The sequence below is a fragment of the Vigna angularis genome, chromosome 10 (genome assembly GCF_016808095.1).
Source record: "Vigna angularis cultivar LongXiaoDou No.4 chromosome 10, ASM1680809v1, whole genome shotgun sequence".
Classification (NCBI taxonomy): domain Eukaryota; kingdom Viridiplantae; phylum Streptophyta; class Magnoliopsida; order Fabales; family Fabaceae; genus Vigna; species Vigna angularis.
In genome coordinates, this window is record NC_068979.1 from 6,285,320 (window position 1) to 6,300,094 (window position 14,775).

Below are 14,775 nucleotides of genomic sequence, written 5' to 3' on the forward strand. Positions count from 1 at the left end.
TATTTAGTGTTATTAGTTAAACCTAGTCAAATAACTTTTAAAAAGTTTGTTAAGTAAATTTAAGCGTAATAATGGACCTCTTACGATGAAAAGGATATAGTTATACATCTTACATATTTGAATATTCACATTTTGCTCAAATTTTTAAAGATAAAATAGATATAAATTATTTATACATGTATAAGTTTTCTTCTTTATATATAATTATTATATCTCTTCCTAAAATTATTTACTACTAAAATAGGTAAGAAAAAATATATATCATATATTCATAGATGAAAAAATAATTTTATAATACAATAGAATGTTAATACATGTGGGGAGTAATGAACTTCTCATTATTTAATGTGATAAATGCCAAATTATTTTAAAGATTCTTTTACTTATCAACATAGAGATGTTTTAGTGTATCGTAAGACACTTGATGAACGAGTTAATAATCTTACATACTTGACATTAGCAATATTAAAACGTTGTTCTTCACTGTAGTTTGGTTTTGGCACTTGTCCTCCTTTTGTCATTGTGAAAGAAGCTCCATTCTCAAATGCATCTTTCACTGAATAAAACTCCCATGCATTTCCATTTGTGTGGCTATTCTTTCTCCATGTTACCTTCGTGCATTAAATCAATAAAAAAATATTACAAAAGTGATTTCTTCATACATATCCAACTTTTGTGATGTGTAATTAATTGAATACTATAAGTAGTTGAAATGGAAAAACTAAAATTGTATACCTCCTTACTCCCTTTTGTTGGTGCTATAAAGAGATTAGCTTCACTTTTGAGACTAGGTCTCATACTTCCACCAATGGCATATTGCACCCATCCTAAGTAAAGATTGTTGACTACATGTGCATACCCATGACGAATCCTAACATTTTTTTTATTTAGGAGCAAAAATAAAATTATGAAATTTATTTAAATTTGTGTATATTATGTACTAATTGAATAATTAATTACCTAGGCATGCGTTGATTGCAATTAGGTCCGAAGTGGTTGTATGTAATGGTCACCTTCATGTTTTGGTCTCTTATATAACCATCATCATGTCCAAGAAGCATAACTTTGTCTTGATTTCTAAACCAATTATTAGATATAGTCACATTAGTTGAACCCCGTGTTACATCAAGTAAGCTATCTTGACAATTGTAAAGTGTATTGTGATCAATCCAAATATTTGAAGCAGTAATCAATCTTATTGCATCTCCATCTACATGGCCCAAAGGAATCACCTTTCCTTCAGGTCCCATCACAACCCCTGGAGCTTGAGGTTTGCAATGATGAAGTCGAATGTTATGGATGATTACATTTGTGGCCTAAAATAAAAATAAATAAATAAATGAAAAATTGTATAAAAGAAATTTGAAAAGATGTGAATGCATACACCTTTTGTCACAAGCAACAAATTAGTGAATGATTACCTTAAAGATCATTAAACATGCATTTTCAGCAATGTCAACATTAACGCCTCGACCATCAATGGTTGTAAAACTACTAATAAGAAGGGGTCTTTCGAGTCTAATATGCATGTCTCTTTGGAATGTGATCCAAACTTTACGTTGAATTACAAAAGCTCCATGTCTCAAGGTACCAGGTTTAGGGTTTATAGGATCATCACTAGGGTCAATAACTTTATAACGAACGAGGTCTTTACCAATGTTGCTTGTCATTTTACCCGTGTAGCCAATAGAACATGTTGCTAGTTGAGGTCGATTCATCCTCCATACATGATTCAATTTCCAACATCGATCAATCACATTCATTTTCAATCCATCTATTTTAGATTGTTTTGCAACACCAAAGTTTGGAATGAAGACAACAACAATAACAGCTAAAGCAAAATGCCAATAATTAAAATTGATATTGTAAGATATCATTGTAAATGACAATTATTCTTAATATATGTGAGTTATAAAAAGAATATAGAAAAGAAAGAGAGAATGTGTGATAGTATAATTTGAAACAAAATGTAATATGAAAAGTGATTATATAGAAAAATATTATTTTGAAAGTTAGTTTAAGTTGTTTTCGCAAGCTATGTCCAATGGATATTTCATACTAAAAAAAACTATCAATAGAAATAAGTAACTATGTTTGCTTAATTAATTTTAAATGTTAACCTTAAGTTATAACAACTACCTAAATTTTACAACCACAAAAGTAAATTTAGAAATTCAAGTATATTAATTGTTAGAAATCCAACCTAAACTATAAATAAGACAAATTTAAGGTATATAAACATGTGTAAATCTCACATTACAAGTTGTTTTTGTATAAGTTTGAGTTTATCTTAGTGAAAATTGTTTTTTGTTAGACCTATCGTGTCATCCATTATCAAGCCTAATCTCATACTCAATACTTAAGATGTATATGTCTAAATGTGCGAGGTGTGTTTGAGATTTCACATCGACTAAAGATAAGATAAAGTTATATCCTAAGCAGATACAAATATGAAAATCTCATCTTATAAATTTGTTTTATAAAATTGAATTAAATTTAAATTTAAATTTTTAATAATAATGATTTTTCATATGTTAAAATTTAATTTGAAATTCATTAAACAAGAGTTTAATATTAAATTAACATCCTATGAAATTATATATCTTGTCACTTTCTTATTACGAGGCTATATTACTCACATTTGTTATATTTACATTTGTTTTATATATACATAAGTGTTATATTTGTTAAAATCATATTTCTCTATATTAATAGAATAATTTCATTAATTTTATAACAGCCTACTAAGCAAAATAATATTTTAATAAACATTGTAAAACACAATTCATTTTGATGATTAAAAAATAGAAAATACAGCAACAAAAATAAAAACAAATATAATATTGCAAAAGAGACATCATGTTGAGAATATAAGTATTAATCTAAATTAAGAAAAAGTGATAAAGTGAAGTGTTATATAAAGATTTAAAGTCATAAATCATTAAAGTTTTGAGTTGAATGTAACAACAATACTTAAAGTGTACATGTTTCATTGATATTATCATGAGTGTTTGTATGACAATTTAAAAAACCACTTTAATTTATTTTAAACTTGTAACATTTTGAAAATCTAAAAAATGCAAATTCATAAATAAATGAAAATTTAATTTAATTTGTGAATATTTAATTATTATTGAAATAAGACGTTAATTTTAGCTTTATGATTCACATTCAGTAAAGGTGTTTAAGGTGCAAACGTTACAAGAGGTTGTTACACCTTAAGATAGTTGTTGTTACAAATATTGACTTCAAGAATGTTCTTTCTCTTTTTGAATACATTATCTCTATAGTATAATAAATAATTCAAGGACATTTATATCCTTCAAAAGTTGAAATTAAACGCACATACAAATCATGCAAGAGATCATATTTTTAATAAATTTCGCAGTTTGAAATATAACATACGACAAAGTATATGTTCTCAAAATAACACAATCTGGACAAAGAATATAATTACATAATATATATTATACACAACACATACATAATTGATACAAAAATATATGTTGACATATGACACTACAACATGAATATAAAGTAAAAAGCAACAACCTTTTTCTTTCTCTTTAACATAACTTATTCACTCACATCAAATCTTCACAATAAACCGAAGCGTTCCGATGAAACTTTTCTGCACCTGTTATTTATTCTTCCATGATTTTTCTAGAATGCAGAAAGTATATTCTGGAAAATCCATTCCAAAGAAAAATAATAATATAAACATGATAAAGTCTCGGCTACTTCTTTCTGCATCCAATTTTTTCTTCCTGCACTCCCTAAAATTTCAAATTACAATTTTACCCTTCAATAAATAATAAAAACCCTAATCTTAATTTCTCATTCCCATTTTTCTCTTGCGCCGCATCCCACTCGTTTCTTCTTGCTCGAGTTCTTGCTGCATCGCACCTCCCATTGCTTCAGTCTGATTTTCGTGAAAGAAAGAACCGCCTGCGAGAGCCTGCACCTCCTTCGAAGTTCGTTATATATATATATATATATATATATATATATATATTATAAATCATGTATATGAATTTTTTTATTATAGATAATTAATTTAATTTAAAATATTAATTACAATTAAATACATAATTATTTAAAATGATAAACTCGTTATTTTAATATAAAAGTAATTAAATTTAAACTAACAGTTAATTTAAAGTAATATCAATAAAAGGGTGTTTTACCATGCATCTCTCTTCTTTTTCTACACCTTCAAAATTATAAATATGACTTTAAATGTTTTATTAAATTTTTCTTTTTTCTTCTTTTACTTTTCTCTTCTCTCTTCACTCACTTCATCTCCTTTATTCTTTAATCCACTTTCAAAAATCGGTTAAAAATTCAATGATTTAAGATTTGAAATATTTTTTCTTTTCAGCAGTTTTTGAAACTCTATGAGCTCTTAACTAATTTTTGAAAACCGGTTTAAAGAAAAAAAAAAGAGCGTAGTTTAAAATATGTTTAGTGAATAAACATACTTCCAACTAAGTTAATTTCAAATACATTTATTCCTTAAACTTATTTATCTTTAAAAAAGATTTGACTTTTCTCACTTAGATTCCTCATTTTTTTTCTCAAATAGGTCTCTATTTTTGAAAAATTGAAACAATTAGATCATTGCCGTTAGTTTCGTGCTAACACCATTAAGGTGTCATGTGTCAACTTGTGATTTTTCTGAATTTTAAATATTTTTTAATTATTTTAATTTAAATTTTTTATTCTTTTTTATTTTTTTTAAATTGAAAAAATTGTCACGTGTCAAGTTGTGGCACATAGCAATGACAATGTGACGTGTCATGGTCAAACCACATGTTATTACATTTGTCTCAATTTGGTCTCTCTATTTTTATTTTGTTTCAATTTGATCCTTCATTAAATGTTAATTTTTATAATTTACTCATTTATATTATTTAGGTTAAATGTTAATTGTTTTATTTTAAAAAAATAAAAAAAAATAGAAATGAAAATAATTAAAAAAATAAGGAACTAAAGCAAGAACTTAATTGCTTAAATTTTTAAAACATTAGGACTCAATTGAGACAAAACATAAGTGAAGGACCTATTTGAGAAAAATCACCGAAAATAGAAATTATCCGAATAATTAAATCTTTTAGAAAAAAATGTATTAAATTTAAAATAACAAAAGAATAACAAATAATAAGTTTTGAAAAATTAAAATAAAAAAAGGAAAAAACAATTAACAAAATTTAAAATAAAAAATTACAACCAAATAAAATTACAATTTAAAAAAAATCAACAAAATTAAATTAAATAAGTATAAACAAATAACAAAAATCAATATAATTTCAAGCAGAAAAAATAAATTTTATTTGGTTGAATTTTTAAATATTTTATTTGATTTTTTAAACTATTTTAATTGTATCTGGTTTCTATTTTTTATTTAAATTTTTGTTAAATTTGGTTAATTGTATTTTTTTATGTTTTGTTTGTTTTATTTTGATTTTTCAAAATTTATCATTTGTTATTTTAAATTTAATACATTTTCTTTCTTAAACATAAATATGTTTAAGGAATAAACGTATTTTGAAGTACTTTTTTTAAAATGTATTTTGAATAAATTTTTTTATTAAATGTATTTTGAAATACATTTATTCGTATTTTAAAGTGTGTTTATTCTTAAATGTATTTCAAATTATGTTTATTTTTTAAACGTATTTCAAAATATGTTTTTTTAACCGGCTTTTGAAAGCTGGTTAAGAATTTACGAACTTTTAAGTTAAGAGAAAAACGTATTTCAAATCTTAAATCGTTGAATTTTTAATGGATTTTGAAAGCTGGTCAAGGAAAAAAAAGGACAAGGTGAGTGAAGAGAGGAGAATAAAAAGAAGAAATGAAATAAATGCTGATTGTCATATTTATAATTTTAGAGCTATACACAAAGGAAGGGAGATGCAAGGTGAAACACCCATAATAAAATAACTATTTTAATTTTAGAAAATAATTATTTAAAGATGAAATACAAAAATGTGTAAATAAAAAAGTGAAGTTTCCTTGTATAGATAAAAAATGATAATTATAGTTTAAAAACTTTTAATGAAATAATAACATTGAAAAGAAAAGTATATAGCTAATTCTCTTCATACAACAATATAGATACTTACTTATATGAAAAAGTAAGTTCTAATTAACTCGCGATAAAAATAACCCTTCCAATGCGTTTATAACTAAGTACTTACAGAAAGCTAGCGATCTAAAATTATAATAGAATTAAATATATAGTTGGTATATTTTAAAATTAATTGAATAAAAATAAATAATTTTTATTTAATTGTATTATATTCTTCTCAATTTAAAAGAATAAAATGATTTTAACAATTAATTAGGTTGCTTTATTAAAAATAAAAGTGAAGATGCGGCGACCAGCAGCTGTGATTGCCAGGTTGTCCATCAGAGAGTCCGTGTTGCAATGATACCAATCTGTTAAAATACGACAAATTTAAGTTGATAAGACTGAGAATTATGGGTTACGAAACAAAGACACATGTACCATCCATGTTTCCTTGTCTTTTGTGCGATTTTAAAATCCGTATTTAATTATTTAATTTAGGTTTAATTGTTTCCTTTGTCCCCAGTTTGGTTGAATTGTGTCAAATTCATCCTCATTTTTAAAAAAGTTTCATTGTCGTCCTCACGTGGTATAAAAGTGTCAATTGAATCCAAACATAGAAAAAATTTGTGTCAAAGTAGTCATTTTTCCTATATCTCTGTGTCTTCTTTTCATATGTTACTTCTCTGGAGCTATGAAAAGCCTTAAATTGGATAAGGTAAAATGAATATCTGTACTTGATTGTATGAAAGGAAGACACAGAGATATAGGAAAAATGACTACTTTGACACAAATTTTTTCTATGTTTGGATTCAATTGACACTTTTACACCACGTGAGGACGACAATGAAACTTTTACACCACGTGAGGACAACAATGAAACTTTTTTAAAAATGAGGATGAATTTGACACAATTCAACCAAACTGGGGACAAAGGAAGCAATTAAACCTTTAATTTATTAACTAATTAAATTTGGATTATGATTGATTTGATCGGATTTTTTAGAAAGTTAAATTAAAAAATTTAAATAAAATTATTTTTATTTTAAATAAATAACATAAACATACTTTAATTGAATATATATATATATATATATATATATATATATATATATATATATAATTTTAATAATAATTTTATATAACTTATTATTAATTTTAAGATAATAATTTTACATTAAAAATAAAGTTTTAAATTTTAAATATATTTATAAATTTATGAATATTAAAATATAAATTTAGTTGAACTAAATATTTATAATAATAATATTTATTCATTTTATTTATCCAATATTATTCACTTATTCAATACAATCCGATAGTATCCTAAATTTATTTTGGATTCCCTCCCCACAACGAGACGTTGTTTCATTTCAAGAAATGAAATGAGGAGCAGTAGTAAAAGAAAATCATAACAAATAAAGCTCAACAAAATTTTCCTTTAAATTAATTTAATCTTATTCAAATTCAACAAACGTTTTACTGTGATAAAGTTCTAAGAAAAATAAAGTGCCAGCATGCTTAGATATTAAGAGGAACGATTAGAATGTATGGTGTAAGGTCTCGAAAATTTAAACCACTACCACCTGTCAAATCACGTAATTATTACTCAAAAAATCCTGTCCAGAATTTGTATTAAGAAACGCACCCACACCTCTCGTTCTTAACGCCATTTAATGCACCCTCATCACACGTGCAGTGCCATTAAAACGCACTCACACTCATTCTGCATGCAGCTGCCAAGTGTCACTTTGGAACATTCGAAAACGTTAGTGGAATCCAAGTGGCACCAGGCGAATGGACGTTCGTCCTACGTGGGAAGAGAAATTACTTTTCTGGAAAACACTCTCCCACTTCTCTGCATGTTTCATCTTCTTCCCTGAACCTTTGCTTTCCAAATTCTCTGCCTTCTCTCTAGAACTTCCATCTTCTCTCTACCATAACTTACCTTCTTCTTCTCCGATCAAATTTCAGAGACCGTAGAAGCAATCCAGACGTCATAAGCTTTCCATCAAACCGAACAAGTTCAAGTTTTGAGTTCTGGTACGTTCGTCCCTTAGCTGTTCATTATTAGGGTTCATGCAAAAACCAAATATGGTTACATGCATTCTCTGTCTCTGAATCAAGTTTTGATTCTGGATTTTTGTTTTAGTTCCAAGAGTTGAGTGGTCTGAGGATAGAAGTGATAGTTGGGCGAATACGGATTTTCACGTTAGGACGTTCGTTCACTACTGATCCAGGTAAGGGAAGCTTATTAAGTTTAATTCATGTGTATGTGTTGTGCTGTATGAATTGTATGAAATTATAAAGTATGAAATGTGTATTTTTGATCCTTGATGTATGATCTGGATGATGGGATGATATATGAAATTTATGAGATGTGCTATGATATGAGTAGTTAAATGTATGAAGGTTATACTGAAAAATGAGTTACTGTAATTGGGACTAGAAATATGAAATACTATGAAAATGAACGTTCGTTATCGAACGGTCTTTGACCGTTCGGTATTTTGTACTTTACTTGAAAACAAAATTCTTTCATTTGGAAAGAATACTGTGTTAGGACGAACGCCCTCTTCTATTAGTCTTACGTTTGAGCGTTCGGCCAAACGGAGATACTCTGAGTATTATGCGAGAAAGTGAGAAGCTTAGAAAAATGCCATCTTATATACTCAGTCATTCCTAAATAATTCTCTTCACTATGATTAACTTATACAATTTCCCTTTCTAGTAATATTTTGCCTCAGCGATGGGTCTCGATGCAGAGCGTACGTCCTAAGTAGCGCTCGGTCTTATACCGAACGCTCGTCCTAAAAGTGTAAATGATAAGTAGCGCTCGGTTCTATACCGAACGCTCGTTCTTTCCGTAATTAACAAACGAGCTGTAATAGTGTTCGTCCTGAATTGAAATAGCGTTCGTCCAAACAGTAAATTTATATCCGCTACCGCGCTCGGTCATTGACTAGCGGTTAATACCTTTTATAAATTCGTATATGTTTCAATATCTAAAAGTCTTACGATGTCTTTATTCATTTGGATTCAATCTAAAGTCCTTGAATTTAAATTATTCTAAAGTATAAGTTGAATCGCTCTAGAGTCAGTCCATTTAATTGATTCAAGTGGTCATAACGTTCGTCCTCGGAAAGACGTTCGTTTTCCTTCTGTCAGAAACGAGTGTCTCTCAGTATCATATTAACGTTCGTCCTCATTATGAAGGGGGCTGAACGCTCGTCTTTTTATGAAAGTGGAACTAAGAATAAAAATGTGATTTAGAGGGAATTATATAATGTGCGAACCGTATATGAGATGAAACTATGATTTTGGAATTTGAACGAGCGTTCCAAGGAGGAACGTCTCTATGATTTGAATATGAGAAGTTGTGTAGTATAACCATGGTAAATTTACTGATGGCAGTTCATCCTGATATTTCGTGAGTGCTCGTCCTCAATTAGAGGGGAGTAGGTCATGTGTGGGAATGGCAGGAGGTCCTAGTCCTACTGAGTACTTTGGACTGATAGGGCTAACCTCGGGTGGCAGTTGTTGAATGTGTACAGTTATCACATCACCCGGGTGCACGAACGCCTGTAGGTACATGGATTCATACAGTCCGGACGGTCTGTCTTATGAGAGTTTGAACTGATTTTTATGTGTTGTGATATTTTATAAATGTTAAAATGCTATGTGTATGAATTATTTGTGAATTAAATTCAATAAGTTTACCCTGTGTTATTTCCTTGTGTTGTCGTTCGTCCATGAACGTTCGTCTTGTCTATGCAATGATCATCCGTGTGGATGTGAGCAGACGGAGAGGCGTTGCTTGAAGAAACACTGGAAGAAGAAAATTTGGAGGACGCCAATCTGGTCGAAGTCGAGGTTAAAGCCGAGCCCTAGAGCGCTCGTTAGTTGTAGCTTTCGTTTTCTGTTAGCTTTTGGACGTTCGGTTGAAGTTTGTAAAACCGTTCGTCTTTAAACTTTGAAATACTGCTGTATGGTATTTTACCTCTGTACGTAAGGACGTGTGATTTTGGGATTTTTTTTGTGTTTAGTGTAAAACTGCATGTTTTAACTGTTAATTGTAATTAATTCTAATCTATGGTAATTACTATATTTTGGGATGTTACATATGGTGTCATAGAGAGAAAGAAAAAATATTTTTAAAAGAATTAAATATGTTGTGTTATTTATAATTTATTTTTTATCGACAACACCATTAATTTTTAGGTTATGTTTACTCTACCAACTTGTTTTTATTCAACTACTTTCCTCCTCTTTATCAAACAAAGTACTCGGTGTTGATAAATTTACATCCTAAAATGGGATACTTTTTGAGTTTGTGAGTACTTTACCAATATTTTGATACAAGCCACAAGCTGTTTAAGTCTTTGAATAATGTATTATGAATTTGATTCTTATCTATAAACAACACCTATGAGTATACAAATTGAGAAGAAAAACTCTGTAACTGTTGCAGTCAGTTATTTCTCAATCGCACAAGACAATTAGAGATTTTTATCATCACTAACAATCTCATCAAAATGTCTTTTTATGAATTTGCGTACTTTATTCAATTTGGACTCTTGATTCATACTCATTTCTTTAATGAATTCTAATACAGATACAAAACCATTTTCATCATACATTTTTAAATATGTTACAGTGCCATTTAAGTGATCTATAACAATATTTAAATATTTTTAGATTGCATGTACTTACAAAATTGACAGCAAAGAACATATCATACAAAAACTCATTCTCAATATAAAATTTCATAATTCTCCAATTCAAAATTATTCATGATAAGGTGCTAAATATATGATTGTACTCTTTATTTTAGGATCGTAACTAGTTTTTGACAATAATAAGTAGTGCAAGTCTTATTTTTGGTTCTTGAAACTTAATAACACTTTGAATTACGCATGTGCAGTGCAATCAGTATCATCGTAGAAAGATAAAATTGTTTTGTTGCTACTGAATTAATGAAAGTGGATTCACATGTATTTTGGGATTTCTGTTTTATCTTTAGAAAGGAATGGTGATAAGTTCATTTGAATGGAAGCACGGCAAGAAAAAGTGATTCAGTGGTGAAGAAATAGAAGTAGAATTGGCTTAGTATACGTCAAGTGTATAGAAGAAGAGAAGTGTCGTTGTTTGTGGTGATTAGGAGAAAGGATAAACATGATGAAGCTGACGTAAGCAGAACAAACTGAACAACGGAAATTAATCACCGATTTGCGACGCACAGACGCCGTTTTCTTTGTCCCTTTCGTCACTGCTTTCTGGATCAGAATTTGGTATCTTCTCTTTCTCAGTGATTCATTCCAAACACTACAACACAAAGCTATACCTTCATCTCCACCGTAGTCATCAACACTTCTATTCCTCAAACCAAAACAATAAGCCTTTTCATAACAATGGACCCCATCTTTTTTATTTAATTCTTCCTTATTCTTATCTAATAAGCTAGGGTTATACTATAAGATTTATTAATATCTTAACTTCAAATGTTGGTTATACCTGTGTCGGAAATGTTTTAAGAATATCGGATGTAGATGGTTTGAGCAAATGATGATTATAAGGATGAAAAGAATACTGAAAAAAAATATATTTGATTTTTATCTGTAAATAATTTACAAGATATTTATTATTTGTAGTTAATAGATATTTTAATATTTATTTATAAATGAATCAGATACTATATTATACCATGCTCACATATATTTATTACTTATAAAAAAGTTAAAATTAAAATTTAATTCATACTTTATTAAGTTAGATTTAATTAAAATTAATTTATATTTTATTAAATTAAAATAAATTAAAATTAAAATTTTAATTTTAATTTATATCTAATTTAATTTATATTATATTTTATAATTTTATTTAGATTTTATTTTAAAAATTTATAAAATAATTTTTTCTAAATGTCCGTAGGTAACTAGGAATATTTGTAAACTTTAAAATACCGTAAATATTTTTTAAACATATCCAATGAATAACAAATAGATATCTAATGAATAACGAATAATAAGTAATTATTTTTTTGTATGAATTTGATAGTGAGTATACATTATCCATCATATGAATATGTTGGGTGTAACATTTCAAAAATATAGTCTAAAACTATATAATAGAATAATTACATTGAATAATAATACAAATCAGTCTTATACTAAAAGAGAAAGTACAGTTATGGCCGAACAGCTTTACAGAAAAATCTACAAATTTAAATTGTATAAGATAAGCAAGTATGACTGAACGGTTTACAAAAACCAACACCGAACGGTTTACAAAAGCCAACACCGAATGGTCATACAGAACAAAAGGAGAAGGTGATCGAACGACCACCTTACTATCAAACTAAACTACTGACCGAACGTTCTACTGTTCGGTCTTAACTTTTACCTCGACTAGGTTTTCTTCCTCCAGCGCCTCTTCCAGCAGCTTGTCTCCTTCTGCTCACATCCACATGGATGATCATTGCAATGACAAAGACAAACGTACAAAACATACAAGATAGGAAACACAGGGTAAGCTTATATAATTTAATTTATGTATAAACATACATTGCACACAATCAACCAATCAAGATAAATTTCATCATACGTTTCATACAAAGCCTAATACTAGACTGACTGTTCGGACAGTATGAAATCTGTGTAGCTACGACGTTCGTGCACCCGGGTGATGTAGTAACTGGGATACCTTCAACAACTGCCACCTGAGGTTAGTCCTATATGTCCCAAATTAACCATAAAGACTATGACCTCCTGTCGTTCCCACACATGACCTACCCTCCTCTACGTGAGGACGAGTACTCATGGAACATCAGGATGAACCGCCAACTTAGCATGCCCACATTCATGCTTTACCAATTCCAATATTCATTCATGAGTCATTCCTCCCCGGAACGCTCGTCCAAAATTTATATCTAATTTAATTTATATTATATTTTATAATTTTATTTAGATTTTATTTTAAAAATTTATAAAATAATTTTTTCTAAATGTCCGTAGATAACTAGGAATATTTGTAAATTTTAAAATACCGTAGATATTTTTTAAACATATCTAATGAATAACAAATAGATATCTAATGAATAACGAATAATAAGTAATTTTTTTTTTATGAATTTGATACACTACAAGAATGATTGAAATTACCGACGGTCATAATTCGTCGGTAATGTATAAAATCCGTCGGTAATTAGCATTTACCGACGGCTTACCGACGGCCAAAATACCGTCGGTAAAAACGTTGTCGGTAAACTTTACCGACGGATTTTTGGCCGTCGGTAATTACCGAAGGCTTTTGGCCGTCGGTAAATCCTTCGGTAATTACCGAAGGCTTTTGGCCGTCGGTAAATCCGTCGGTAAATGTTGCGACCTGGTTCATCTTCTTCCTCTTCCTTCACCGCTGTGTAAATTTTTTTTTCCATTTCCACGAACTCCACCACCAAAACAGCATCACGCGAGTAACAAACTAGTTTCCAAAGTATCAAACAACCAATTTATTTTCAATAGTTAAAATTATAGTGAATCATGGAGAGTTTTTCTGCAATTCTCAGATTTGTAATGTTTCTAATCGTTTCAATGTGGTGGAAAGAACGGTGGTAGAGGGCAGCGGTGGTGGAGAGAACGGTGGTACAGGACAGCGGTGGTGGAGGGAAGCGGTGGTGGAGGGCAGCGGCGGGAGGGCAGCGGCGAGAGGGCAGCGGCGGGAGGGCAGTGACGGTGGAGAGCAACGATGATGGAGAGCAGCGGTGGAAAGCAGCGGTGGTGGAGAGCAGCGGTGGGGGAGGGCAACGGTGGTGGAGGCAGCGGCAGTGGATGGCAGTGCCGGTGGAGAGCAGGTGGAGATTTCTTTACGAAATGAGAGGAGAAATACTTTGTTTACCCACATATATTGGCACTGGATGCGAACTGGTTTTGAAAAATTCTGATTTTTTACCGACGGCCAAAAGCCTTCGGTAAATCCGTCGGTAATGTCATCCACGAAATAATGGGCGGGAAATATCCCGCTCTTTTTACCGACGGCCAGAAGCCTTCGGTAAATCCGTCGGTAATACGCATGTCACTTACCGACGGCCAGAAGCCTTCGGTAATTCCGTCGGAAATTAAGATATATCGACGGATATTGATCCGTCGGTAAAAATCCGTCGGTAATATGAATATTTTTTGTAGTGATAGTTAGTATACATTATCCATCATATGAATATGTTGGGTGATTAGAATCTGAAGAGATCCATATATTGTCTTGTAAGAATTTTAATTTAACTTTGAGAAACATTAACGTTTGATATTATAAGTTCTTTATTGTTATTTTAGTTAAAATAGAAAGAAGGGTTGGTGAGAGGAGTTGTTTTGGAAGATGAACCTAGAAGAGTTTAGAGGGCAGGTTCAACATCGCTGCTTCGAAACACCACTGCTATCTTGAACTTGGCAGGGATAATATGAATCATTCATCCACTTTCATTGCGAAATCTTCATATCCTACATTTTTGTGTACTTCTGTCACTTCACACTGCCAAAAAAAGCCAAACAATGAATGACTTGATTGAAAATATTGATGAATTATTTCAAAATACAAATATAAAGTATCATGTTAATAAAAATGGGCAAATGTAGAAATATACCATCGGCAAAGATTCATTAATGTAATGATAAAGATTTTGAACTCAATGTGGCATTAAATTCAAAACAATGGAC

The 14,775-nt window shown here is 29.8% G+C and overlaps 1 protein-coding gene across 1 annotated transcript; it reads right to left on the reverse strand.

Annotated features, from left to right (window-relative positions):
• Positions 1 to 386: 386 nt before the first annotated feature.
• LOC108335586 (probable pectate lyase 4) lies at positions 387 to 1,877 on the reverse strand. The gene is made up of 4 exons (XM_017571617.1): positions 1,422 to 1,877; positions 961 to 1,316; positions 736 to 871; positions 387 to 611 (listed from the first exon to the last, which is right to left on the reverse strand). The coding sequence occupies exons 1-4, from the start codon at positions 1,875 to 1,877 to the stop codon at positions 387 to 389; spliced, it is 1,173 nt and encodes a 390-aa protein (XP_017427106.1).
• Between the last annotated feature and the right edge of the window lie 12,898 nt (positions 1,878 to 14,775).

What these genes read in the sequence shown, in the direction of transcription:
- LOC108335586 (XM_017571617.1), bottom strand. Translation starts at nt 1,877, where the DNA reads ATGATATCTTACAATATCAATTTTAATTATTGGCATTTTGCTTTAGCT. An exon ending in TGCAATCAACGCATGCCTAG is followed by an intron (nt 872 to 960) that starts GTAATTAATTAT and finishes AAAAAATGTTAG; the next exon opens with GATTCGTCATGGGTATGCAC. An exon ending in CAACAAAAGGGAGTAAGGAG is followed by an intron (nt 612 to 735) that starts GTATACAATTTT and finishes TAATGCACGAAG; the next exon opens with GTAACATGGAGAAAGAATAG.